Source organism: Cololabis saira, chromosome 16 (genome assembly GCF_033807715.1).
Source record: "Cololabis saira isolate AMF1-May2022 chromosome 16, fColSai1.1, whole genome shotgun sequence".
Taxonomy (NCBI): Eukaryota; Metazoa; Chordata; class Actinopteri; order Beloniformes; family Belonidae; genus Cololabis; species Cololabis saira.
The window spans coordinates 26,080,104-26,105,422 of record NC_084602.1 but is presented as its reverse complement, the minus strand read 5'-3'; the positions used below and the strand labels follow the sequence as shown (position 1 = coordinate 26,105,422).

The 25,319-nt window shown below is 41.1% G+C and overlaps 3 protein-coding genes across 3 annotated transcripts; 1 reads left to right on the top strand and 2 right to left on the bottom strand.

Moving 5' to 3' along the window:
- The first annotated feature begins 1,036 nt into the window (after positions 1 to 1,036).
- Positions 1,037 to 8,002, top strand: zbtb42 (zinc finger and BTB domain containing 42). The gene is made up of 2 exons (XM_061743429.1): positions 1,037 to 1,197; positions 2,534 to 8,002. The coding sequence occupies exon 2, from the start codon at positions 2,548 to 2,550 to the stop codon at positions 4,132 to 4,134; it is 1,587 nt and encodes a 528-aa protein (XP_061599413.1). The 5' UTR covers positions 1,037 to 1,197; positions 2,534 to 2,547; the 3' UTR covers positions 4,135 to 8,002.
- A 3,224-nt stretch (positions 8,003 to 11,226) lies between these two features.
- Positions 11,227 to 18,186, bottom strand: siva1 (SIVA1, apoptosis-inducing factor). Its single transcript, XM_061743261.1, has 4 exons — positions 17,987 to 18,186; positions 17,148 to 17,324; positions 13,077 to 13,230; positions 11,227 to 11,414 (listed from the first exon to the last, which is right to left on the bottom strand). Exons 1-4 carry the CDS (start codon positions 18,105 to 18,107, stop codon positions 11,366 to 11,368), a joined length of 501 nt encoding a protein of 166 aa, XP_061599245.1. The 5' UTR covers positions 18,108 to 18,186; the 3' UTR covers positions 11,227 to 11,365.
- A 1,702-nt stretch (positions 18,187 to 19,888) lies between these two features.
- Positions 19,889 to 25,036, bottom strand: adss1 (adenylosuccinate synthase 1). The gene is made up of 13 exons (XM_061744451.1): positions 24,765 to 25,036; positions 23,340 to 23,442; positions 23,199 to 23,261; positions 23,056 to 23,106; positions 22,897 to 22,963; positions 22,696 to 22,803; positions 22,536 to 22,617; positions 22,326 to 22,452; positions 21,315 to 21,469; positions 20,671 to 20,795; positions 20,433 to 20,530; positions 20,168 to 20,317; positions 19,889 to 20,050 (listed from the first exon to the last, which is right to left on the bottom strand). The coding sequence occupies exons 1-13, from the start codon at positions 24,951 to 24,953 to the stop codon at positions 19,998 to 20,000; spliced, it is 1,371 nt and encodes a 456-aa protein (XP_061600435.1). The 5' UTR covers positions 24,954 to 25,036; the 3' UTR covers positions 19,889 to 19,997.
- Positions 25,037 to 25,319: the final 283 nt, after the last annotated feature.

Genomic DNA, 25,319 nt, shown 5'->3' with positions numbered 1-25,319 from the left:
ACTTATTACTCTTACTTGAATACATTTCCAAGACAAATATTTTTACTTTTACTCAAGTAAATTTCTAGGAAGGCTGAAAAGTACTCGTTACTTTCAGGTCTGCTCTTTTTTCTTCTTCCCTAAAATCCTATTGGACACAAGCTGTTTTTGTCAAAGGAGGAGACCTATCACAGTGCACGCTCTCCACTGGGATGTACGTAAAGCGGAAATACGTCAAGCCTCCTCAAAACGATACCGCCAAAGTAGCCTGCGTTTGTCAAGACAGAGCCGCAACAATGGCTACGCCTGCGTCAGGAGAAGAAAGACAATCCGCTGAGTCGTCTGAGTCTGATAATGAGCCGGACTCGGAGTTCGACCGAGTAAAAAACGAGGGCACAGACAAACCACAGACATTTATTTTCAAATGTTTATTGTGTCTGCCGAAGCAGAACTACCTCTCTGCTTTCAACAACTCAACATCGAATTCTCAGAAACAAGAGTTAAAAGATCCTTAAATTAATTTAGAAAAAATATAATAATTTACTGATGTGGAAAATAAGAAATTTACTCTTACTCTTACTCTTACTTTTACTTAAAGTAAATTTAAAAGCATTTACTTTTGGATACTTAAGTACCTTTAAAAGCAAGTACTTTTCTACTCTTACTCGAGTAATATTTTGACTGAGCTAATTTTACTTGTAACGGAGTAAATTTTGACCAGTAGTATTTGTACTCTTACTCAAGTACTGGGGTCGAGTACTCTGTCCACCTCTGTTTATAAGCCATCTACAAATGCTCCAGTTGTCCACTTGTCTCGCCTGTCCACACTTTAAGGGGATTTATCACTCTTGAAAGCCGCCCCTGTTCGTGGGGACAGGTGCTTTAATAAGACAGCCAATTGATGCCCCCCCTCTTCCTCCTCCTCCTCCTCCTCCTCCTCCTCCTCCAGTGTGCTCTGCTACTTGCTGCCGCTGTGTGAATTCACGGAGTAGTACAGAAGTTATTGTGGCGTCCAGCTATCGCGAGACTTGTGCCATTATCAACCTGCTTGCCACACAGCAGCGCTGAGAGCAGCCTGCCTTCCCAGGGTCGGAGCGCAGCTCAAGAAGCGACGAGGAGAAGCCAACATCTGGCCGCACATCATGAAAGGACGGCAGGGCGCGGACGGTTGAAAAAAATTAAAAAAAATTAAAGACGACGAAGCGGGCGGGAATACATGTAAGTTGTGCGTTTTTTTTAATGTGCTTCCACACCGAGAAAGCGAAAGTTAAAAAAAAAAAAAAAAAAAAAAGGAAAGAGTCGGCTCGCTTGGTTCAGCTTTGCTGCGAGTTCCTCTGCTGTTTTAAACCCAGCAATGCGTTTCCCAACACGGACGTGGAGCTCGGTTTATTGCGCCCCTGGCCGGATCCTGCCTCAATCTCTTAAAAACACTTTTTATTCTGCTTTTATATATTAAAAAATCTAAACACAGAGCGGAATCAAACTTTAATATATTATTTTTTATATTTTTTTTTAAAAACAAAATCCGATCTATCATCTGGATTCAATTATAACCCCTTTTACAGTTGTGCGTAAGTGTCCGACGAGTGCGCAAAAGGTTAAAGCCTTTTTCATTCGGTGCGCTGTTGGGGGATAAATGGCCCCGCTGGAAAGTTGGAAATCCATATAAGGGTTTCGATATATGGGAAATATCGAGTTTTTCCAAGTTGTGCGTGTGGGTTTTTCTTTTCTTGTGGACTGCGGAGCCCGGCGTTAACATATGGCATAAAGGGGAGCACAGCTGGAGATAGCGTTTCCATTGCGGTGATGTCAGAGCAGCTGACTCCACAGCTTGCAGTGTAATTAGCAAACAGAGCAGCAGTTTACTCACTCTGCACTGCTCTTATTTTTCCACGTTAGTCTCCTTCTCCTCCTGGACGAGTGCTTTCACTGCCAGTCCCACTCATAACGACGTTTTGTGAGTGTGTGGGAGTGTGTGTGTGTGTGTGTGTGTGTGTGAGGGGGAGAAAGAGAGTCGGTGTTCTGGAGAAACGCCGGTGCGTCACTTTGGCCACATCTTGGAAGCGCGACAATACTTGGAAATAATTTGGAAAGTGGATCCGCTCACACAGGGACCCATGGGTGGGTGAGCGTAAAGAATGCAGACTTTTAATGCTCCCTGAGTTTGATCAAGTTATTGATGTTTAACCACATGTTTTTTTTAAATGCTTCTGATTTTCAAGAACTTTAAATTTAAACGCCTGTCAAGTTTCAAATGTTTCCTCAGACACTTGGCTCAAGTCAGTGCCTTTTTTTTTTTTGGGCCACTTAAGCAAGGCAAGGCAAATTTATTTATATAGCACAATTCAACACAAGGTAATTCAAAGTGCTTTACATTGACATTAAAAGCGGCAAGACATAATAACAAATAGGTAAGAATAAGAAAAGAAGTAAAATAATAAAACTTAAGTGTTTTTCTTTTTTTTCTTTCTGAAATGCGTACGGCCCCTCTTTGCCCTCTAAATGTTTCACTTGGTTTATCCAGTATCCTGTTTTTCCTGTTTTTTTTCACCAGGTTATGAAGGAAGAATGGAGTTCCCAGACCATAGCCGCCAGTTGCTGCAGTGTCTGAGTCAGCAGCGTCACCAAGGTTTCCTCTGTGACTGCACTGTTCTCGTCGGAGAGGCTCGATTCAAAGCGCACAGAGCCGTGCTGGCCTCCTGCAGCATGTACTTCCATCTCTTCTACAGGGACCAGCTAGACAAAAGGGACGTTGTGCATCTCAACAGTGACATTGTGACAGCCCCGGCTTTCAGTCTGCTCCTTGAATTTATGTATGAGGGGAAGTTGGAATTCAGCACCCTGCCAGTGGAGGATGTGCTGGCCGCAGCCAGCTACCTCCACATGTATGATATAGTGAAAGTGTGCAAAGGCAAGCTGAAGGATAAGGAACTTTCGTCCATGGATGAAAAGATAGGAGGAGGTCTGGGACTCAGCTGTTTGGACAGGGAAAATTCCTCAGATGGCGAGCTGGACAGCAAGCAGCACATTCGGCGACAGACACTGTCTCAGGGGCTTCACAGGCCCCCCCATGCAGAAGAGTTTGACATGGACAACAGTGGAGTCAGGCTGGCTGTCACAGATTGTGATAGGTCTACGCAGAGCAGGCAGAAGGCAAACGGTCACTCTGTCAGGTCCCCGGACCTTGTAGGTGTCAATTATGTGTCAGCAGAGGCCGAGCCCTGCATCCAAACAGCTGGAAAAACAAAAGCTGATGTCAGTAGTTTCACCGTATTGTTGTCCCAGAGGTCTCGGGCTTCGGATGACATGGACTGCGCACTGGATTTGTCTTTCAAGCCTCTGTCTAGCAGAGATCCCTTACACCCCTCCTACATCTCGGGACAGCTGGCCCTCGACAGCCAGCAGCAGGGCACTGAGCCACTTGTTAAAGACGAACACGACTTGCTGTCAGAGCAGGAGGACAGTGAGCCGATGAGCCCTGAGAGCCAGCGCTTTGGGAATAGTGCCAGGAGCTCAGTGGTGACAGGGTTCGCTGCCCTCTTCCCAGGCAACAACGGCGCTACAGCCGCCCTGCTCTCCCAGGAGGAGGACCTGATGGACGAGGAGGGGGAGGCCTGCAGAGGGAGGGAGGGCGCCCCAGGCAGGGAGGTAGATGGGAGGGGGAGGCTGCTAGGGGACAGCGAGGAAGAGGAGGAGGACGATTTGGCCTCTTCAGACATCTCCACCTCCAGCGGGGTGCTCCTGCCCCCGGGGCAACAGGTGTGCGTGTGTCCCCTCTGCAGCAAAGTCTTCCCCAGCCCCCACGTGCTGCAGCTGCACCTCAGCTCCCACTTCCGCGAGAAGGACGGCGCTCGCTCCAAGCTGTCCCCGGACGGCTCGGTGCCCACGTGCATGCAGTGCAACAAGACCTTCTCCTGCATGTACACCCTCAAGCGTCACGAGCGCACGCACTCTGGCGAGAAGCCATACACCTGTGGCCAGTGTGGCAAGAGCTTCCAGTACTCCCATAACTTGAGTCGGCACGCCGTGGTCCACACACGTGAGAAGCCTCACGCCTGTAAGTGGTGCGAGCGGCGCTTCACTCAGTCCGGGGACCTTTACCGCCACATCAGGAAGTTTCACTGTGGCCTTGTTAAGACTCTCGCCATTGGATAAAACGCCTCTCTCACTACTAGTGCCATGATATGAGACAGAATGTCTTTTCTTACTCTGAATTCTACTACTGAACAATTTCTCTCATTTTTTGCTGTTTAGTGTACACATGTGGGCAGTTTTGTTGGAGACAAATCCTTTTGGAGTTTATCCCATGTGGCATTTCTCAAATTTAAAGATGTAGCAGCTTCAAAAGTGGGGTTGTTTTCTCTATGCTGGACTGTATCGCAGCACGCATGATCATCAGGGGCAGTCAGGTGGAGGTGCCCAGGCTGTTGCGATTTAACGCAGATGCTGTGAATCTCCAGCTGGATCTGTGTCACTGAAGGTTAACAAATGTAGACGATGCACTCTTTTGTTTCTGTCTTGTTTGTGTCAATCTTGTTGAGTTTGTTTTGGGGAGTATATTTTCTGAAAGAAAAAAGCATACGTTCATATCCTTTTGCCGATAGCTAATGCTAACACACAATCGTCAGAGAGCGAAACTTTATTTGTGCACATGGGAGATCAGAACCGTCCATGAGTAGCATTATTATTATTGTTTTTTTTTTTAAAAACATCTACATTAATTCTATTATTTATTTTTTTGGAGCTTGTGAAGTTTTTAAGTAAACTATCATAAGGCAGCAAAACTAATGAAGTCTGACTACTGGAAGTATGAGTTATGGTTTTCATGGAAGATTATTTGAAATTAAGTTTTTATATGAATAGAAGCAATCAGTCATTATTATTATTATAATTATTATTGTTATTATCATTATTATTATGATTATTATTGCCTTGGGTTGCCTCACCAGCTCTTTTTGGTTTCTAATGTGACTGCGCACATCTTGATGGATTCCCACTTAAAAAAAGAGTTTGGTAAATCAGAGATAGTAGTTTTAAAAACAAATGCCTCTCACTCTGGTGCCCGATGCTTCACCTAGTGTACTTCTTATTGTTTTAGTGCGATTTATAGCCATGCCTTATTGTCTGTTTCATAGACTTTTGAGGCCTTTTTAAAAACCTGGATAACGCCCGGCGTACCAGGCGTTAACGGGGACGATAATCTACTCTGGAGCTGACCCATAAAACAAGTCAATCAGGCCCATGTAAATTCAGTGTTATCATCTCAGTTGGGCTGAAAGCAAATGGTTTTCTAGTAAATTATCTTGTTATTTCCTGGTGTGACGCAAGGAGTAAGTACACTGATGGGTGTTTAGGATAAACCCTCAGCAGGCAGAGTAACAGCACAACTTATCTTAGTTAAACACTGTCAGTCCATCAAAGCTGTGCCATTCAGCAAAAATCTACTGTATTTTCTTTCTTTGAATTAACTCTTTCACATCACTGTATTTGTGTTTAAGTTACTACTGATGAAGACTTTAGCGACGCTGCCCTTGAAAGAACCTTTTGGGGCGGGTAAATGCTTCTTCTCTCCGTTCACATAGAAGCTATATGGATTCTTTACCAGGGGTGTAGCACTACAAGTTTGTAATATTTGTCTAATCTGTCCTGAAAAGACTTGATCACAATTTATTTATTAGTTTGACTTGGTTCAGGGTTTACTGTAGCTGTAGTTTTTTTTTTTGTTTGTTCGTTTGTTTTTCTTTGAGCTTGACAGACGCTGTCTTTGCCTAGCAATCTTGGTACTCATTAACCGGTGTTGGGGCTGTCCATTTTCTTTGTGCAAATCATGTTACTGTAATTGTATTTTAATATATTGTTTAGAAATCTCTATAAAGTATTCAAGATTTGTCACATGGAACATAGAGAAGCACTTGTTTTTTTAGCATGCATATAGTTTCAACACTATTGTCTAGGCTGCTATTTCTTACAATTTTGTGTATTTAATGTAAATATATATGATATTTATCAAATGGTTTTGTTTTCCATGTTACTACACAGATATGGTTGAGAGTTTGGCGTCTTATTAAGGCTCCAGTTTTAGTGTCATGTCTTCCCCAGGGGGAGCTTGCTTCCTTTTTCCATAGTGAAGACTTTATTGGACCCCCACCTCAGTACAAATCAGAGCAGTTAAAAACGCTCCGGCTTCTGTTCGGCCACAAGAAACAGTTGTTCTCAAGCACAGCCACACTGATACGGCACCGGCTACCTTCAGACGGGACAATACAGGCATTGTTCCCCCACCACCACTCCTACCTTCCAGGTTCCAGGTAGTTTTCAAGGGGTCATTGTGCATCTCTCTGCTAGCTGTGGGGAGAGAAGGCACTTGGAGTCTCTCTTTGCACTTTTCTGCCCTGAATGGAGCCTGTGGAATGTGAGAAATGTATAAAGCAAGGCGAGACTGCAGACAGGTGTATTGTTTGGAGGCATCAAAGAGCATCCCATCTCATCCCAGCATGCAGCAGATGCAACTTCATTGTTCCTCCATGTGGAGGAGAAACAAACATAATTTGGTTGCACATCTATCAGGATCTTGTCAAAATGATCAGAGTGCTTATTTTTTTTAATTTTTGGCTCTGTTATTCAGACATCTCTTAGAACAACAAATGAAATCACACATGCATTTTCTCAAAAAAAGTGGTACTATTTGTCAGGACTTTTACTGGAGGAGGCCAAGTAGAAAAGGGATTTCTGTCAGAATTACTCCAATCTCTCATCTTACCCGAGCTGAAGTCGCCAAACCGAGCTAGAATGACTTAAAACAACCCTGTCGTTCATAAAACGGTTAAACCTCTTCAGAGCGGTAGATAGATTTCGGAGAATTTGACTGCAAGTTTCTGAGCACACAGGAATCTATGTGTTGTCACTTTTTTTTCTCGATGTGGCACAAGTTATAAAAGTGCTTCTGATAGGCTAATGTACAAGTGTACAGCAGTAGAACGACTAACGTTTCTTGTTGTTTGCGGTCTTTATTTATACCTCCAGGGTGGTCACCGACTGTGCCTTGTAGACACACAAGCAGGTGTTGCCTCTGGAGAAGCCCTTTTGTCTATATTGTACAGTTTTATTTCCCCCCCCCTTGACTGCGGTGGTAAAGTTCATATCAACATTGGCCTGCTGATGTGATACAATTAAACTGTTATGTCATTGAAAAAAAAAAATCATATCACATTGTTAATTAAGGCTAAACTAAGAGCTGAAAGTCCATTTATTAGTGCTGCTTTGTGAGAGATTACATCGAAGTTTTGACATTTATGTGAACAAATACACTCTGGTTGTGTTAAACTGAAGTTTTGTTGTGTTGGTTTTTTATGACGCCAACACTACAGGGAACTAACAATCCGTTCCTTACAACTAGAACTTTTCTTTCTTTTTTTTTTGATAAGTTTATGTCACTGCTGAATGTGAAAAAACTAGAGATTTTTGATTGTTGACTTGAAACAGTGCTACTCTTGATCGAGGGCTATGTTTGCCTAACTCATGCTGTATCATTTTTACTTTTTTGTCTGGAAAAAAAACTTTTTTCTGATACTGGAATTTTGTCCTCAGCAGGTTACAACTGTGAAATTGTGTATAATCATGAAAAATATTTATTACTGCATATGGTTCTTGTGCAACATTTGACTGTCTCGGTTTTAATTTGGTTTAAAAAAAAAAAAAAAAAAGAAGAAAAAAAAACCTCTAAATGTTCAAACGGAAACCTTTTTAAATAGAATTCGTAGAAGTGCCATTAGAATTTAATATAATTTTTTTAATGAGAAAGGTATATTTTATAGTAATCGATTGCTTCAGTGTTAGTGGTGTAGAGATTAGAGGACAATCTTTACGCAGAGTTGACATTGCTTAGATATTGAGGCAATTTACTTTGATCTATAAATGTATGTGCATTTTTTCTTTGCGCTTTTGGAGAGTGTTTGTGTGCGTGTGCTGTGGAAATGTGACAATCTTGATTTAGATCTTTATTGAGATTATACATAGAATTAAATGGAACGACTTTCTCCACTTGTGTTGTCTTTTATTTCCCTCCCCTCTGCAAGCAGCAGTCACTCACCAGCTGATACATCAGAGTAATATGAACTCACACTTAAAGCGTATGGAAGACTCTGACAGTCAAGCCACTTAGATATGTTTCAGAGGAGTCCGTGTCTGACGCACATCGGTAACAAGGAGGCAGCCGCTGTGCCTCTGTGTGTGTGGGCACCGCTGCAATGTGTACAGAGACAACACAATGATAAAACTGCTGGTCTGACAAGCGCTATCCCTCCGAAACCATAAACTGAGATCAAGGACAGAGCAGTGTGGAGATGGGCTCCCGTTGTTCCTGACCTGTTGCCAGTGACAGAGGAGATAAACCTATGAGACAACCGGCAGATTGTCACGTATTCCTGATTTTTAACTCAACCTGATTACTGTATATCTGCTTTAGCAAACTGAACTTCATACTATTTACATGTAAACACACACACACACACGCACGCAGCAAATGTGTGTCTAATGGAGGAGCTTCATCCCAATTCACTGGACATTTTCAATGGCAAGGACTTTTAATTATTTCCCTGCCCGCACCATGAAAGAAATCCAGCTGCTTTGCTACGTGATCCCAATTGGGATGTGCTCAGGTTCCCACCACCCTCCCCCAAATCCCAGCTCGCCCACTCTGGGAACCCCGTATAGACAAGGGCCGCGTCCAACTGCCCCTGCCCCCCCGTTTCTAAACCTACCTCCACCCCCCACAGCCCCCAAAACCACGGCCCCAAACCTCGGCCTCATCCCCACCACTCCATTGTGTGCGTGGGTAGTAGCTCAGCCAGCCTATTGTCTGGCCCAGCTCCCCAGCACGTACTTTATGCACAAACAGACGGCACAGCGGCGCTGGCCAGGCAGCTCCGACATAAAGAAAACAATGTCCTCCCAAGATCGTTCATAAACACCCCGAACAGCCCCAGCCAGCTTACAGTATTGTAAATATGGGCCCGCTGCAGCGCCGAGGCTACCTCACACTGTAAACAACCACAGCAGCGGGCCTCGGAGAGCTGGCTGGCACCAGCATCTCACATCTGCCTGATGGGATCCAGGGCTTAAAGTGCCTGGTGTGTGTGTGTGTGTGTGTTTCTTGTGAACTAAAACCTTCACATGGAAAGTAGGGGCCATGTGATAGAGCTTAGCTGCAGGGTGACGAGCTGGGATATGTGCAGCGTAATTCAACAGAGTAATAAAACATTCCTTTCTTAGGCTCAAAGCTTTGCTCTTTTAGCCGGGGAGGCTGTCGTCGTTTTTTTTAAATTATTTTACTCTATGTGTTTTATATGCATGTTTAGAGGTACTTGAGAAGTTGAGAGGAAAGTTGTAAGTGTCCACCGCCTCAACAAGGCCAGCGGTGGGAGCCCTTGACCTCTGCAGGGACGGACTGCCAGGGACAGCTGGTGTGGCCCGTGTTTATTTATTTATTTCTTAACAAAAGACAGGTGGTCACACTTGAAAAGGGCACACAAACACAGCCATACGTGTGTTGTGTACAACGCATACACACGGGTTGTTTTCTCCCTCCCCCGCCTCTCAAAAGCTGCATATTGTTATCATCCACTTAATTTTGGAGGAGAAATTCTTTTGACTTTCAGCAAACAGAAAAATCACACTGTCCTCAAGAATGCATTTTAAAGACCAAATTAACCATGAAATGGTCTGCTGTGGACATTTGCCCCCCACAATGTTGACTCTGCCTCCAGATTTGAAGAGTTTTTTGAAGTTCAAAAGACAATCCACAACTGCAAGTTTTTGCAGTCGGCATATCAGTTTCTGCAGGTGCGTATAATTCGTATCAACTAAAGGCGCTCACACTGGGTTTGCCTTTTTTGGGCCGGCTCACGCCGTCCGTGCCAAGACAAGAGTGCCCTTGGTACACTGTACAGCTGTCACTTACACTTGCTGACGCATATTTATAGCAGCAGCATCACTGGACCCGATGCTCGCCGCACTCAGACCACAGCTGGTCCCCAAAAGAATGGGTGAAAGACAAAGCCACGTGCTCCCGCTGGCCGACTGCAGTTGGTGCTGTCTGCAGCGCTGTGGGGGTGATCGTGTGCACCCCCCTCCTCCTCCGCGAGTCTCCTTCTCCTCACAGAGACACAACCACATCAAGAAGCGGGGCGAGGACTGCGTGACCTTTTGGTGTCATGGATGAGGATGAGCTGAAAACCTTGACAGCTACTCTTTGTTTTGAAGGTATAGAGGCATGATTGTGATTATTAAATGGGGAGCGTGAAATCTAAATTATTTCAGTCAGAAAACTGAAAATATTTAGCCACTTTTCTTGATAACTGACTAAATAATCAAATAGTTAATGAATGTCAGCCTAATATCTAAACTATTGACCATTTCAGGTCAAATCACATGCAACATCTTCAAAATCATGTTTTTCCAATGCCGGCATCGTTTTAAATCTTCCCAAAAATGTGATGCGGCTTCAAAAGTAAAGGTCTTTCCTCAAAGTATTTCACATCCATGCGAGTTCCTTAAAGTCTTATCAAAAACACGCAGACAACTTGACGCCTTTGCTCGCCAGCAGCTGTCTGCTCACTCAGCCAGAAACCAAGCGGTGCCCTCGGACACCAACTGCAAGAGCTCCCAAAAGGCTGGAGCCACAACTGGCCCGCTGAGCAGGCGATGTGACTCAACAGCCCAAGTGCGCATTTGCAATAAGCCCCACGAAGCGCACTCATCCGAGCTAATATCCGTAACACGTCATGTGACCAGCATCTACAAACGGACCCCCGGAACAACTATTCAGTCTGTAATATCTGACCCTGAAACCGGTCGTCATCGGTGACAGGCAGCAGCCAAAAAGAAAGAGACGACTACATCCCAAGGTCATATACCCCCCCCCGGGGATAAGTGTAGCAAAACTGTCTGCTTTAAAACATAAATCCTTCCTGTTACACCTCTGGTTTGTCTTGTTTTAATAAATGCATATGATAGTAGATTCTCAAGGTCAGTCTAGAGAAGAGGCTGGAATTTCATTATCAGTGTCAAACCAAGACTAAAACTTGGGCTAAAACACTGAACTGGTTCGTTTTTAACAATGAAACAACACTGTTTACCCTCTGAGGAGGCGGCGAATACAACTCCTCCGTCTGCTACCATTTCCTGATGAACGGCCAGACAACAACGCTCAACCCCTTTCGAGGAAATTCAAAAGAACACAAAACTGTGTACAAAAGCATTAAAGTTTATTTCAGTAAATTCTCAGATTAAATGCATATATAGATATGTACAAAAAAAAGAAAAAACAAACAAAAATCACATAAAAACACCACAGGTATAAAACTGCAAGTTTCGATCCGGTCCTCTTTCACGTCGAGCAGCTGCAGCATAGAACTTCATCGTACGGCCCGCTGTAACTGTGGACACAGAGAAGGTTTCCAATGTTAAATATATAGAAATGGTTACATTATTAGTCTAAAAAGACTCATCATGAGACAGAGCACCTCACACTTGAGTGAGTTGGGACTGAACAGCATGAGAAGTGCAGCAGCAATCCCCCACACACCACTTTCCACCAGAATGTACTTCAATTTCATAAAATCTAAAGGCTAATATTCTAAAAATTGATCCGTTCCTGTGGATGCGTGAAACCTTATTTGAATTCATCAGGCATGGCAAAAGCTCACGCTTGATTCCTCTCCATCACAACTAGAAGTGAGATTTAATCAAAGTGGAAACTGAATTTAAGTCCTTGTGAGTCAGAGCTGAAATTATTTGGGAAACCAGCGGCAATAATCAGTCCTAACAGATCCTCCTAAATAATTTGATCAAGTTAGTCCAATAGATATCTAATAAATTAAAATTCTAGACTCAGAGTTGAATGAGGTCATCATTTAGTCCAACTTGCTGTGTGGAGCTTTTTGGTTTCATTCAATTAGGAAGGAATATGGATCTAATGAACGCTGCGAATGAGTGCAAGCGTTGCAATGGCATGGCGAGGACTTAACGGGGATCTGCACCATCGATCAGACCCTGTTCTGCAATGTTTAAAGAGGAATGCAATATTGGATATGCATGTCATGCAAATACTATAATAGGAAGGATTATCGCGTACTGTAGTATAAAGTCCATAGCTGGACGACGGTTCTAGACGTAAACATGCCCACAGCTAACCGACTGATTTAAATTCTGCTCCTACATTTAAAGAGCCGGATACTGAGAAATGTAGAAATGTATCTGGTGTTGATGGGCACCGTTTAAGTTCATCTGGCAATGGCTTAAAGGTCATGGAAGTTAATTTATGTGTTTAAGAAAGAAGACACATCAACCGGACTCTTCTTGGAGTTGGGACGACTAGGATAATAAAAAAACGACAACTGCAGCTGGATTTGAGCTATGGACACCCTCAAATTATTAAGATCAAAGCTTTCACCATCAAACTTACAAAAATTAAGTGTATTTTAATGAACCACATGTACAAACAATGGATGCAGGGATGTTAAATATGTGTGTGTTACTATTGGCCTCTGTCAGGTTAACGGCAGTTTAACACTTCCATCGCTTGGGCTGGACTTTCAGACGACACAGTTTGGTCTACGCCCTATGGCTTGGAAAAAAATCTCAGGTGTAAAATGTCTCTTGCAGCAGCCCAACTAAAAAGCCCCCCAAAAAATTGATGGTTCTAGCTTTATGACCAATCACAGGATCCTCAAAAACAGAAAAACAAAAATGACTTGAGCACTATTTAAGACCACGTTCACTTTATCTTCGGTTACTTGAAACGGAGCTTCCCATAAGACTGCTTAAATGTTGACAAAAAACAAAACAAACAAGGAAGATGGATGACAAGGAAGAAGGCGACGATACTGCCACCTTTTGTAGTTTCATGGTAAAAATGTTTGTCCAATAAAATCAAACCATCCTTGATTAGTGCAGTGTTCATTTTTCCATTCATTTAGGGAGTGACGGCCCACCTCCCGGCATGCTGATGCCCACGGCTTGACACCCCTGTAACCATTATTACCTAAAATTTTACATCCTCTCTGACTTTTGGGGATGAAAATCAAACTAAAACTTACTCTGTGATGGTGCAGATGGAGCAGCATAGGCTGCAGCAGCTGAAACACTGTCGGGTACACGAGGAACACACTAGTCGGTCACACTGGGAGCACAGTGTCCTGGACCTCTGGCTTTTCTGGCACACGCAGCAGGCCGTGGGAGCTGCTGGGGCACCTACAAAAAAAAGAAAAGAAAAGGGTAACTCCATGAGCTTCTGCCAAGAAGCAAAGTTAACTTCACCAAACTTACCCAGCCAGATACAAGCCTGACATCTACTGGTCAAAAGCATGAACTGAACTTAACATCTGGTTTTGATCTTGGAGCAAAATGAAACCAGGAAATGTCATTTAACCTGACAAGATGCTTTCATCTATATCTAAACACTTTTCCAAGCCAAAAATACTCAAATCACTCAAGCAACTACTGATATGATCTATATGCTTATTCCCACTGGTTCAGAGATTCACACCTGAGGAAAAAAAATAAAATTACTATAATCAATTTCAAAGAGCAGCCACTTTCACAAGACTACTTGAATATTGACTACTTTAATTATATTTTGAATCATCATTATCATCATCTAGTTACAATGATAATACAAATGTGAACGTTATCGTAAAAATGTTCATATCAGGCTCCCAATGCATTCTTTTTCCTTCTCAGTGACCATTAGCTTCCAGCTTAATAGCTAATACAAGTAGCAACTGTCAATCAAGTAAAAACTAATATGTGAGAGCATGCATCCCCACAAAATCAAGTATATGCAGGATTTCCAGATTCAACCAAACATAGATCCTGCACTGTCTAAACGTAATTACATCGTTTGCAGCTGAAGGTTCTCCTGGGGTTGTTTTAAAGAGGACACAATATTCAGCTTCTTCACAGGCTGACACCTTTTCTTGAGTTTTTAAATGGAATATCTGTGGCATACTTTAGTCAAAATACCACAGAGATACAACACAAAAGCAGCATTGTCCGTTATGTTTAATATATTTAGACCTGTTCTTAGCAGCTGTTTTTTTTTTTTTTTAAAGGAGTAAACCAAGTCACTACATCCCACTCCCCTCTCCACAGGTAGAGCTTCTTTTAAGATTGTTGTTTTGATTAAAAAAAACATTTTGCATTACCTTCTTCCAACTACAGAAAATGTAGCACATTATGAAGTTAGGTGCCGATAAAAACTGGAAGGATCATTCAGCTGATCTGGGACAGTGATGTCACAGAACCTTGCAACCTCAATAAAAATGTTTGACCCCTTCTTGACTCTCCTAAAGCCAAACAGAAATGACTGTTTTGAGATCATTACGTGGAATTTTACAAATGACAAGTAATGACACGCTTTAATGTGCAAGGATAGTATTGTTTCCTGATGGACATTCACTGAAACAATCAGAATTAGTCCTATAGATAGGAAGCTGTAGAATTTTTAATATTTCAATGACATTTTCTGCAATTTTATATTCCATGTGGCGGTAATTTAATTTAAATTCACTGACCCCCCTCCCTTTTCCTCAGCTCTGATGACCTTTATTGAAGGTGGTGAGACAAGAAAACAATGGTGCCTGAGTGAGAAGGGCCAGGCCACAAGCCAGGACTTGAACCTAAGCCAACTGCACCGAAGATTGAAGCATCTGTACTTGGAGAGCCCACCCAACCTCAGCAGCTTTGTTTACGTTTAAGGTTCATATTTTACATGTAAAATATTAAAAGAAAAAAAAAAAATTTGTCACCCATAAATAACTGAATGAAAAGTTTTGATAACATCCAACTAGGACTGGTTATGAACAGATCCAACCTCAAAAAATGTAATTTACCATAATGATTGGGCATAATATCTATATTAAGTTATCATATAATATTAATTTTGTGGAGGATTCAGATTTCCACATGTCATCAGCTCAAGTCATGCGTCATGTTTAGAAACAAAATATTGGCAGTTGGAGTAAAAAGTGCACTGCTCCCCATCAGCGAAAGAACCATTGAAGAGATGACAAGTTCAAACTTCAATCGTCATCTGGCAAAATTTCTCCCAGAGAAGTAAATATTACAAATTAAGTTGTTGACTCAACATTTTTAACAACTCAATGAAACTTATTCACTGAATTGACATCTACCAAACACTTTCCAGGTTACAAGTCGCTGAGGCATTACTAAAGCAAGTCAATAGGTTGGCAGTTACCACAGATCTGCTCAGACCATTTTGTATTTTTATCTCATTTCTTTTTACATGGGTCAACTCTGAAATTGGTCAGCAGTGTATACCGACCTTAAGTGCTCAAAACGTAGCCCCTTTGGAAAGCAGAAACGCGATATATTTATATCGGTGTAAAAAAACCCACAAAACAATAATACGGTAATAATCTATACAAACAAAATCACAGCTCAGATTAATCAATTGATTCACATTGCAACTCTGTGTGCCAACATTTCAATAGTTTTCAGAGAAAATACATCTCTCTCTCTCTGCCCAAAGTGTTATGGGCCAATAAAAGTTGATATCTTGAAAAAGAGATTTTAATCTCAAGGGACTTCCTGGTTAAATAAAAATAAATAATTTATATATATATATATATATATATATATATATATATATGAACAGAAGTGTTTATGCCTCAACTATTTTACTGTTTGTTTTGTTTCTACTGGATGCCCTAAATATCCTCAGGATCAATAAAGTATCCATCCATCTATCTGACTGCCATGAAAACAGACATCTGGGGCCAGTTTCACAAAGGAAGTTCAACAAACCCTGAGGCAAAAAAAAAAAAACAATATCATTGTTAAGAAACTGAGTTTTGAGTTTCAGAGGGTGTTTGATGTTGGTGTAGCCAACAGTTGGGGCATTAAGGGCCAAGAGTATATTTTGGAATTTTTTTTATTCTATGAACCAGGAAGGCCCCTCTGATCCTCTGGCTCTTCCTTTTTAGCGGGTCCACAGAGTAGAACTAAAACATTTGGTGATGCTGCTTTTAGCCACTACGCTCCAAAGCTGCGGCACAGCCTACCGGAGGATCTGAGAGGAGCTAGACTAAAAACTCATCTCTTTGGTCTGGCTTTTATGTAGCATCAAATTTTATAGTTTTATTCTGTTTAACATTTTTTAGAGGTATTTGTTTAATTTATTTATCTATTTCTTGTAATGTATTTATTATTATTATATTTTATTGTTGTGGACTGATTATTTTTTAGCCTTAATTCTTGAACTTTTATCATTATTTCATTTTAATTAACTATATTGTATGTCAGTGTGCATTGGTCTCCCAGTTTTTATTTTTGTTTTTATTATGCTTATTTTTCAGTCAAAATGTTAAGCACTTTGTATTTCATGTACCTGGATGAAAGGTGCTATACATTGATTGATTGATTGATTCAAAGGACTTGAACCTAGTTTCCTCCAGGCCCAAGCCTGAAGCTTACGGGTCAATGACGAATAAGGATTTTCAACAGGTCAATTTTAAAATAATAAAAAAAGAATATCTATTGCAGTAGTTCAAATATTAAGAATATTGTGTACACATAAATTCATATAAACATTTTTAATTAAGTGATTTCAGAGTTTTTTGTCAAGATGAATTGCCACTAGCCTTAAAAAAGGTAATGTGGTGCAACCATGATTCATATTATAATAAATTAATTTCCTTAACATCTTGACATCTTTTTTTTTTTTTTTTACAAGTTTTCAGTATTATACAAAAATGGTTGTTTTTTTTAATGGTCGCGCCACATTACACACTACAAGACACTTCAGAAATCATGCCAGATAGGGCAGAAGATTGATTTTAAAACATTTAGAATGATTTAAAAAAAAACTTTTCAAAACAAGAGTAATGGTCGGACGGTCGCACCACATGACATTTTGACGCTTAAAAACAACAAAATAATCCCAAATAACAAGTATTTTTTGTAAAATTCAAGTGAGTCCATATGTGGGACAGGTAGTTCATATATCTGGTATTTTTTTATCCATTTAAGCCTTTGTTGAATTGAAAAAAAATCATTTTTTCAGAAAATATAGGCGTCACGTCATTGACCCGCATGCATTATTGATTTTCCTGATTTTCCTGCCATCAGCTCCATCCCTCCAGCCTCACCTGGTGCAGCACTTGCTCTCGTCAGTCTGCCATCGTGTCCGATCAGGGTCTGTCCTCTCAGTAATGCTGATGTCTCCGCCTGCACACTGGCCTGCGGGTCTGAAATCTGGTCCTCTCCGGTCAATAGTTTACCCATCACAGCTTTGGCACCAGTGAAGAGCAAGTTCTTTGTCTTTTCTGCAAAGGAAGAGAGGAAAAATACATACATTAATGCCGCGTTCCATTTGTCCTCGGAAGTGGGGATTTCCCAGTTCCCAGTTGTATTTTTCAACTGGAACGCCCCACGAAGTGGGATTTCCCACTGGGAAAGTGGGAGAGTCTTCACCACCCCCGAGTTCACATTCCAAGATGGCTGCCCCGGTTGTAAACAGTAGAAGAGAGCTCTGTTAAAAATTCGTAGCACTTCATTCTAGTTTTGGTCACACTAAATCAGTCGTATACAAGTATTGTTCGGCATATATATGCTGCTATCGTGTAATTTACATTTTTCATGTGGTATATGCGAACTACAATCTTGTTTTCCTACTTTGTAACTGGAACGCTGATAACTCGGCTATGACGTCATTCCCAGTTCCCCGTTCGACTTCCGAGGTAAATGGAACACAGCATAAAAACATGTATGGCAGTTTGAAGCCAGCTTAACTTGTCACTCTGTTGTAATACTTCATTTCTGACAGTTGACATTAACGAGAAACGCACATTTCTTCATACCATGTACAGAAATGGGGCAATAAGAGGAAAACAGCTGTTCGGGGATTACATAAAGTGAATTGTTCCCGTTAAGTAAAACTAAGACAAATTGTGCAACAACGACACAGCCTCCAGAAACGAGTTCTTACCATGTATCTCCTGTCGGTATTTATTTCCAAACACGCCATAATTGCTCAACTCCTGTTGTCCGATGTGTATTTTATACTGGGAAGAGAAAGCTTCGGGAAAAGGACAAGTTCGCTTGGGCATTTTCGCTGCTAAAAGTGCAGCCCGAGCTCCGACCGACGCACTTCAGCTCTGGTTTGTTGCGGGAAAAGTGCACAGGGAGGACCAATCACAGACGCACTTCACTGCCACGTGAAAGATCTTCAGCCAATCCGGCAACAGATCTGGGGTCACGTGATCTGACAACCCGCTAAACATTGCGTTGCATTCATGAACCCTCAATAGTTTGGGGATTTTCTGTAGAACCTGGTACACATGTTACGGTGATAGCTGCAGATTTACAGGACTGTCTCAGAAAATTTGAATATTGTGATAAAGTTCTTTATTTTCTGTAATGCAATTAAAAAAAACAAAAATGCCATACATTCTGGATTCATTAAAAATCAACTGAAATATTGCAAGCCTTTTATTATTTTAATATTGCTGATTATGGTTTACAGTTTAAGATTAAGATTCCCAGAATATTCAAATTTTTTTAGATAGGATATTTGAGTTTTCTTAAACTGTAAACCATGATCAGCAATATTAAAATAATAAAAGGCTTGCAATATTTCAGTTGATTTGTAATGAATCCAGAATGTATGACATTTTTGTTTTTGTAATTGCATTACAGAAAATCACAATATTCTAAGTTTCTAACAGTCCTGTATTTCTTCCCGACGAAAATTACATTGTTGCTATTTGTGCCATTATGATTATTTTGTAGAGCTGACATATTTCCAGTGACTAAATTTAGACAGTGTAAATATAACCTAAAAACAGAATTAAATAATGTTTTCCTTTTCACTTTTTTCCCCCAGAAGTTTATGTTCATATTGGAATCCTTTAAAATTGTCTTGATCATCTCTTACTCTTTTAAGACAGTCTGGAGATACTAATAACCGTATTGAACATGTTTTGCTAAATGCTTTGGGGATTTTTGTATGAACTTTCATTTAATAATACACAATAACAAAGAAATAATTTTAATGTCTTTCCTGATTCTGGTCCACTGCATCCAGGAAATACTGTATAACCAAATACAGATTTTCTTAATTTATCTTTTGTTTTGACAGGAGGTAAATTTGAGGTAAATAACCTCTTGTACTTTAATGCAACACAATAAAAATGTTGTGAAAGAAACATGTTGACCCTTCCTTCAAATTGTACTTTATCATTTTCAAATTTGAGGATAGTAAGTAAGACAAATGTGTTTTCATTTAGGCAAAAACATGATTTCAGTTGTTTAGCAGTCCATGGCCATATACCTGATTTAGATTTGGACTGCAGGCAGGGCAGTCACGCACATGCAGGCTGTCTACAAATACTGGCCCAAACAAAACACAGCTATATATATATAGCCTGGAAGGTCTTTCCCATCACTGAGACAACCTCTTGTTTATTTCAGAAGCAAGCTGAAATGTGGACTAGTCTAAATATATAACACTATTTGCTGTATTTGTATTCAGTGATGTTTCTGGGCAGAGTTGATTTATGACTTCCATCCTGCCCAGTACAGCTTTAGGTTAGATTTCAAGATGACTTGTATTCATCACTCATAATATAAAAGTAATTACCATAGTTAAGGGAGTTTTTCATTTTCTCTCTAAAATTACCGTATTTACTATTTAACCTAATTATTGTCTTTCTTTTGAAACATGCTGCTTTCATGAATTTCAAGAGCACTTGTTTTTAAATACAGTATATCTCTGTAAAACAGTCATCCTATTTTCAGTTCATTTTATGAGTCAGTGATTTTGACTGAATATGTTTACACCAAAATACATAAGAGATAAAAATCTGAGAGTCACAAAACAGAATCAACATTGTTCAACGGCAACGTGAATATTTATTATCTCACGAGGAGAAGATTTTTGTGTGTGTGTGGTTAAACGATGCCTCATCATGCCACATTTCTCTCCTCAATCAAAGGGTTTAGAACATCTGGATCATGCACTCTCTGGACTTTCCAACTCCAACCCACTTGACTAGAAAAGAGAAAGAAACAGAAATTAGAAAGCAAAGCTGAAAGTAAATGCTGCCACCTAATGGAAAACACGCAGATATTGTGAAGTATTTATTGCAGATCTTTGTGGTACACTCACTGGGAACTCCGATGTGGTTCTCGATGAAACGGATGTAGTTTTGTGCCTTGGCTGGGAGGTCGTTCCACTTCCTTGCTGCAGATGTGTCTGTCTTCCAACCAGGGAAAGTCTCATATTCAACCTCCACTTTGTGCAAAACGTCCATGTTGGCTGTGATTAAAAGACAGCAGTTACTATTAACCTTTACATCCACTGTTAGACCCAGAGAACCAGCCACTAGAAAATGTAATCGAAGACTAATTTGATATTTCTTTCGTTTCATTACCTGGGAAATTAGGAATTCTTTTCCCATTGAGTTTGTAGGCAACTCCGACTTTAATTTCATCCAGCACATCCAGAATATCAAGTTTAGTCAAAGCAATGCTGTTGGGCAGATCACAGTTTAACATGTGCCGATCATCGGCGTTAGAATATAAGTTATGGCTATGCATGCCAGCACAACTAATGTGGGGCAAAATCCACAAAGCACATGATGATTGGCTTTAATTTCCCTAGCCACTCACGCGGTGAAGCCATTAATCATGTGAGCATATCTGACGATTACAAGATCCAACCAGCCGCAACGCCTTTTCCTTCCCGTGGTCACCCCGATCTCATGACCCCTCGTCTGGAGCAACTCTCCAATTGCCTGTAGAAAATAGGGGGGAAAAAAAGAAAATAATGTCATGGTCTTGGATGGAGTACAAAAAGAAATCCTTTAGATATCTAAAGATATGCAATAGGTACACTAGAATACACACACGTCAAGACAATAAAGCATCACACATCCAAGAAGATGATGTTTCGACGTGTCCACCTTTGCCCCTATGGCCACTTAAGGTGACAGGTAACATTAACCCCTGCTCCCACAGTAAACATATCCTTAACACAGAATCTGGACCTATATTTATCCTGCAAACATGTGATCTGCAAAAGAGCGTTTGAACCCATCTCTCGTGAAATTAGACAGCTGCACTAAGCCAGTGTGCAATCCAACACAGGATAGTTGGTCACATGATCACAAACTGTACATCACAGGCTGAATATAAGTGAAGCACGTAACATGTCATGTGTCTCTTCTTACACTGACCAGAATAGAAAAGTACAAATGTGACAACACTTGTCCCACGGTAGCAATTTCCTGAGAAAAAAAAAATAAAGTGCTTACATTGAGTTGTTCTGTGGGGAAGGCTCCTATTCCCACTCTGGTGGTGTAGGCCTTAGCTACACCGAATACATCGCCGATATTCAGTGGAGGGATGCCGAGACCGGTGCACGCCCCTCCCACAGTGCAGTTTGATGATGTCACAAAAGGATATGTGCCTAAAGAGATGTTATACATTACAATAGCACCGATTTCCCCCCCAAAATATATCCTGCGTGTAGGGCTGTTCGATTAATCGATTTTAAATCGTAATCGCGATTATGTAATTAAAACGATGTTAAAACGTGAAAATCGTAAAATCGATTTTTCACTTTATTTAAATTTTTTTTAAATTTTTTATTTTTTTTTACCTTGTCTGCACACATATTAATGATTGATACCATATTAATGATTGATGGAAATACCTCTCAATACCTTCGACAAGTGCCCCATGGGAGAGGCTCTTTAGTGTAGGAGGGGGCGTTGTAACATGCCACCGGGTAGACCGGCTCGTGTTCCTTGCAAAAAACTTGCAAATGTGAATAGCAAATGTAATGACTGACATTACACACCTCTACCTCCTTCATGGGTTGCATTATTATTTAGCATGCAAAGACCCAGTTTAGTTTAATTAGAAAATGTCTTGTTTTATTTAATTGGAAATATAACTTACTGTATGTTTGCAAGTGCTGATTTGCTGATTTTTTTTTTCAGAGATAAAACTTTATATTTTATTATATTTTTTTAAACTTTTTTTCAACTTATTTTACAGAGTTTTGCACTTTATTCATTATTTTTTTGTTTAATAAGAGCAAAGTTTGCACTTAAAGCCCAATGGGGCAAATTTTCAATAAAAAAACAGCATATTTGAAATAATTTCTTTGCCTTTTGTCAATTCACTAAATAATCGTAATCGTAATCGTAATCGAAAATCGGATTTTGAGAGAAAAAAATCGAGATTTTATTTTTGGGCAAAATCGAACAGCCCTACCTGCGTGTTTCCAAGAAATGCTGTAAAGGGAATAAAAACGCTACCAAAGTCAATGTCAAGAAGAGCAGCATTGGCCCCTTCAATCAAAATCTTCTTTGCAGGCCCATGAAGAGCTTCATACATGTAATAGACCCCATCTCTCACCATTGGACGCAACCTCTCAGCATATTCCTACATTAGACATGAAAATAATCAAAGTTAAAAATCAGTGACTAATAACAATCCAGAGATGTTTCCGTTGAACTCTTGGTTACCTTAAGTTTTTTTAGCTGGTCCTCGGTGTCAACTGTCAAGGCTGAATACATGGACTGATGCTGCTGGACAAGGTTCTTAAATCTGAGAGGATTGTTAGATACACGTGAATTATGACTTCTTACTGTACACGGAGAAGTTTACAATCGACGCCCCTCTTACCTAGTAGAGAAGTCTTTAAAGTCTCCCAGGAGGTCACATACACGCAGACCAGTGCGGGATGCTTTACTGGAGTACGCGGGGCCGATGCCCTTCTTCGTTGTTCCAATGCTATTACGGAAAATAAAGAACAAAATCAGTGTCGACTTGAATAAACTGAAAGGTGCATTGCTATGTGTAATTGCTGAACCACGGGTTCCTTACTTTTTTCCTTCTTGTGCTTGTCTTTCAGTCTCCTGTAAGCCATCAACAACCTGATGGAAATCAAACACTGTGGAGAAAATAAGATGCTACCATCACATTCTTAAAAGTGTGATTTATAAAGGCATTTGAAAACAAAATAGAGGTAAAAACGGCACAAACCAAGGTGAGCTCTGTCTGAAACAATTAGTCTCTTTTCCCAGCCTTTCAGACCTGGTCAGGGAGAGAAATCACATCTATGTGAGCTCACATTACTTACTGTATGATGAACACCTTTTTTTTTAAATCACTATTTGTTGAAATACCTTTCTTTTCATTTTTATCTCCCTCCTCAAACAGTCCAGGGAGATGTATGACCACTCCATTTCCTGGAGGAGCAAAGGAAGAGTTGGCAGGAGGCTGGAATTATGCTCTGAATGATCTTGTGTGATGTTTGACGCCTTTACCGATGAGTGATATGCTTTTGGTATTAATGATCCCACTGGGGAGAAGGTGAAAATCATACTCCTTGCCCTCCACTACGACTGTGTGTCCTGCATTGTTGCCACCCTGAAAATCAAATACGGTTATAGATTATGGTCACCTTTAAGTCAGCCACAAAACATGGAGTCACGGGGGGGCTTTGCCATGTCTTGTTTTCGTGAGACAGCGATAAGCCACCCTCTTCCCAGAGTTGCCAAGCGTTTCCAGCACCTATTTAAACAGACTTGGCTGGTGCTGGTGGACTCTCCGGTCGGTTTCCCCCGTCTAAAGCCTGGCCTTCTCACATATCAAACCAGCCTGAGAATGTGACCTCTCAGGCCCAGTGGGTGGGGCTCTCCGGCCCCCAGAACACAGGGTACTGGTCCTATCCGTGGTGACTCTACAACACAGCAACTGTTGATAGGGCTCAGTGCAGCAGAGTCCAGAGTCTGAGTGACCTCTGAGGAGTTACGTGTTCATGCACACGGACACATACAGACCTGCTCGGACTTGTTTTTTCATTCTGTAATGAATGCATCAGACATAAAGTTTACACCACACATCAATCTTACAAACTGGAGGTCATGACATTTGTCATTATCTAAACCAGGGGTATTCAACTAGATTCACATCTGCAAAAGGACTGTACGGAGAGGGCCGCACAATTTGAAAATGTGGGGGTTTTCAAAATGTATTTTGCACTCAAAGACGAAGACTTATGTAAATATAATGAATTTGTATTATACATTTGAATATATCTAGTTTACATATGAATTATGTATTAATTGTCTCCAGATTTAGTAATTGTGAATGTTAAATATAATATTCAGATAAAGAAATATTATTTTGAATGCAAGTTCATTTTGAAACCATGCATTGTGCAAACTTAATGAAATTGATATTGACCTACTTTTAATAAAACACGCCATAATGACAAAGCACCACTTTCCACCAAGATTTCCTTATTTGAATATTATATTAAGCATTGAGCACAACCATTTTAGTCCATAGTAGCCAGTTATAAAAATATTATAATTTTTTTTTTTTTTTTTTTTTTTTTTTTTTTTTAAACAAACACCCCCTTTTTTGAAATATGACCAGGGGCCACATAAAAGCTCCTGGCGGGCCTGGCGGATCTAAGCTGTTCTGGGGATTCCTCTATTATGATTTAAGTCCTGCACCGGACACCATCAAAAGTGCACATGCTCACATATTTGGCTCATTTTAAATAGAAGCAGAAAAGTAAATACTAAAGAGTTTGCAGACGCGTTGGTCTTATTTCCCTGAAGCACCTGTTGCGCACAGCCAGCACACCAGTGAGCGGCAGATTTCCAAACGCATGCAATTAACTAAAAATTCATAAGTAATAAAAGAGAAACGCCACAGTGGTCGTAAATTAGAATATTTACTTGACATCTGCAGACAACGTCAGCTTCGGTCGCTAGTAGATCGACCACTTTTCCTTTGCCCTCGTCTCCCCACTGCGCGCCCAGCACCACCGTCGCCTTGTTCCCCACGTCGTTGCGCGGCCGCTTCTGCCCGGTCGCGGCGGGCTGGCTTGTGTTTTTGTGGTCTTTGGACGACCAGCTGAGAGACATGATGGCGGCTGCTGTAGTCTTCCCGTCCCAAGGAGACTAAACCGTCTCCAAGAGTGGCATTGCCATATCGGTAACCCCAGAGCAGATGATGTCAGAGCCAGACGCGCAGAGGGGGACGTGGCTGTGCAAGCGATCCCCGCGGCACCAAAGCCTGCGTTAAATCGACGCAGCGCCTACGGCGTAGGGTACGCGGCGACGCGCAACGTACGGTGTGCGTCGCCGCGCAACCTACGCCGTAGGCTCTGCGTTGGTGTAACGCGGAACCATAAATCAGCCTTTATTCCAGCAGCTCTTATTCTTATAGTCAGTACTCGAGTTGTAAAAAGAAATAAGGGGTGGATTTTAGCATATGGGGACAGATCATTT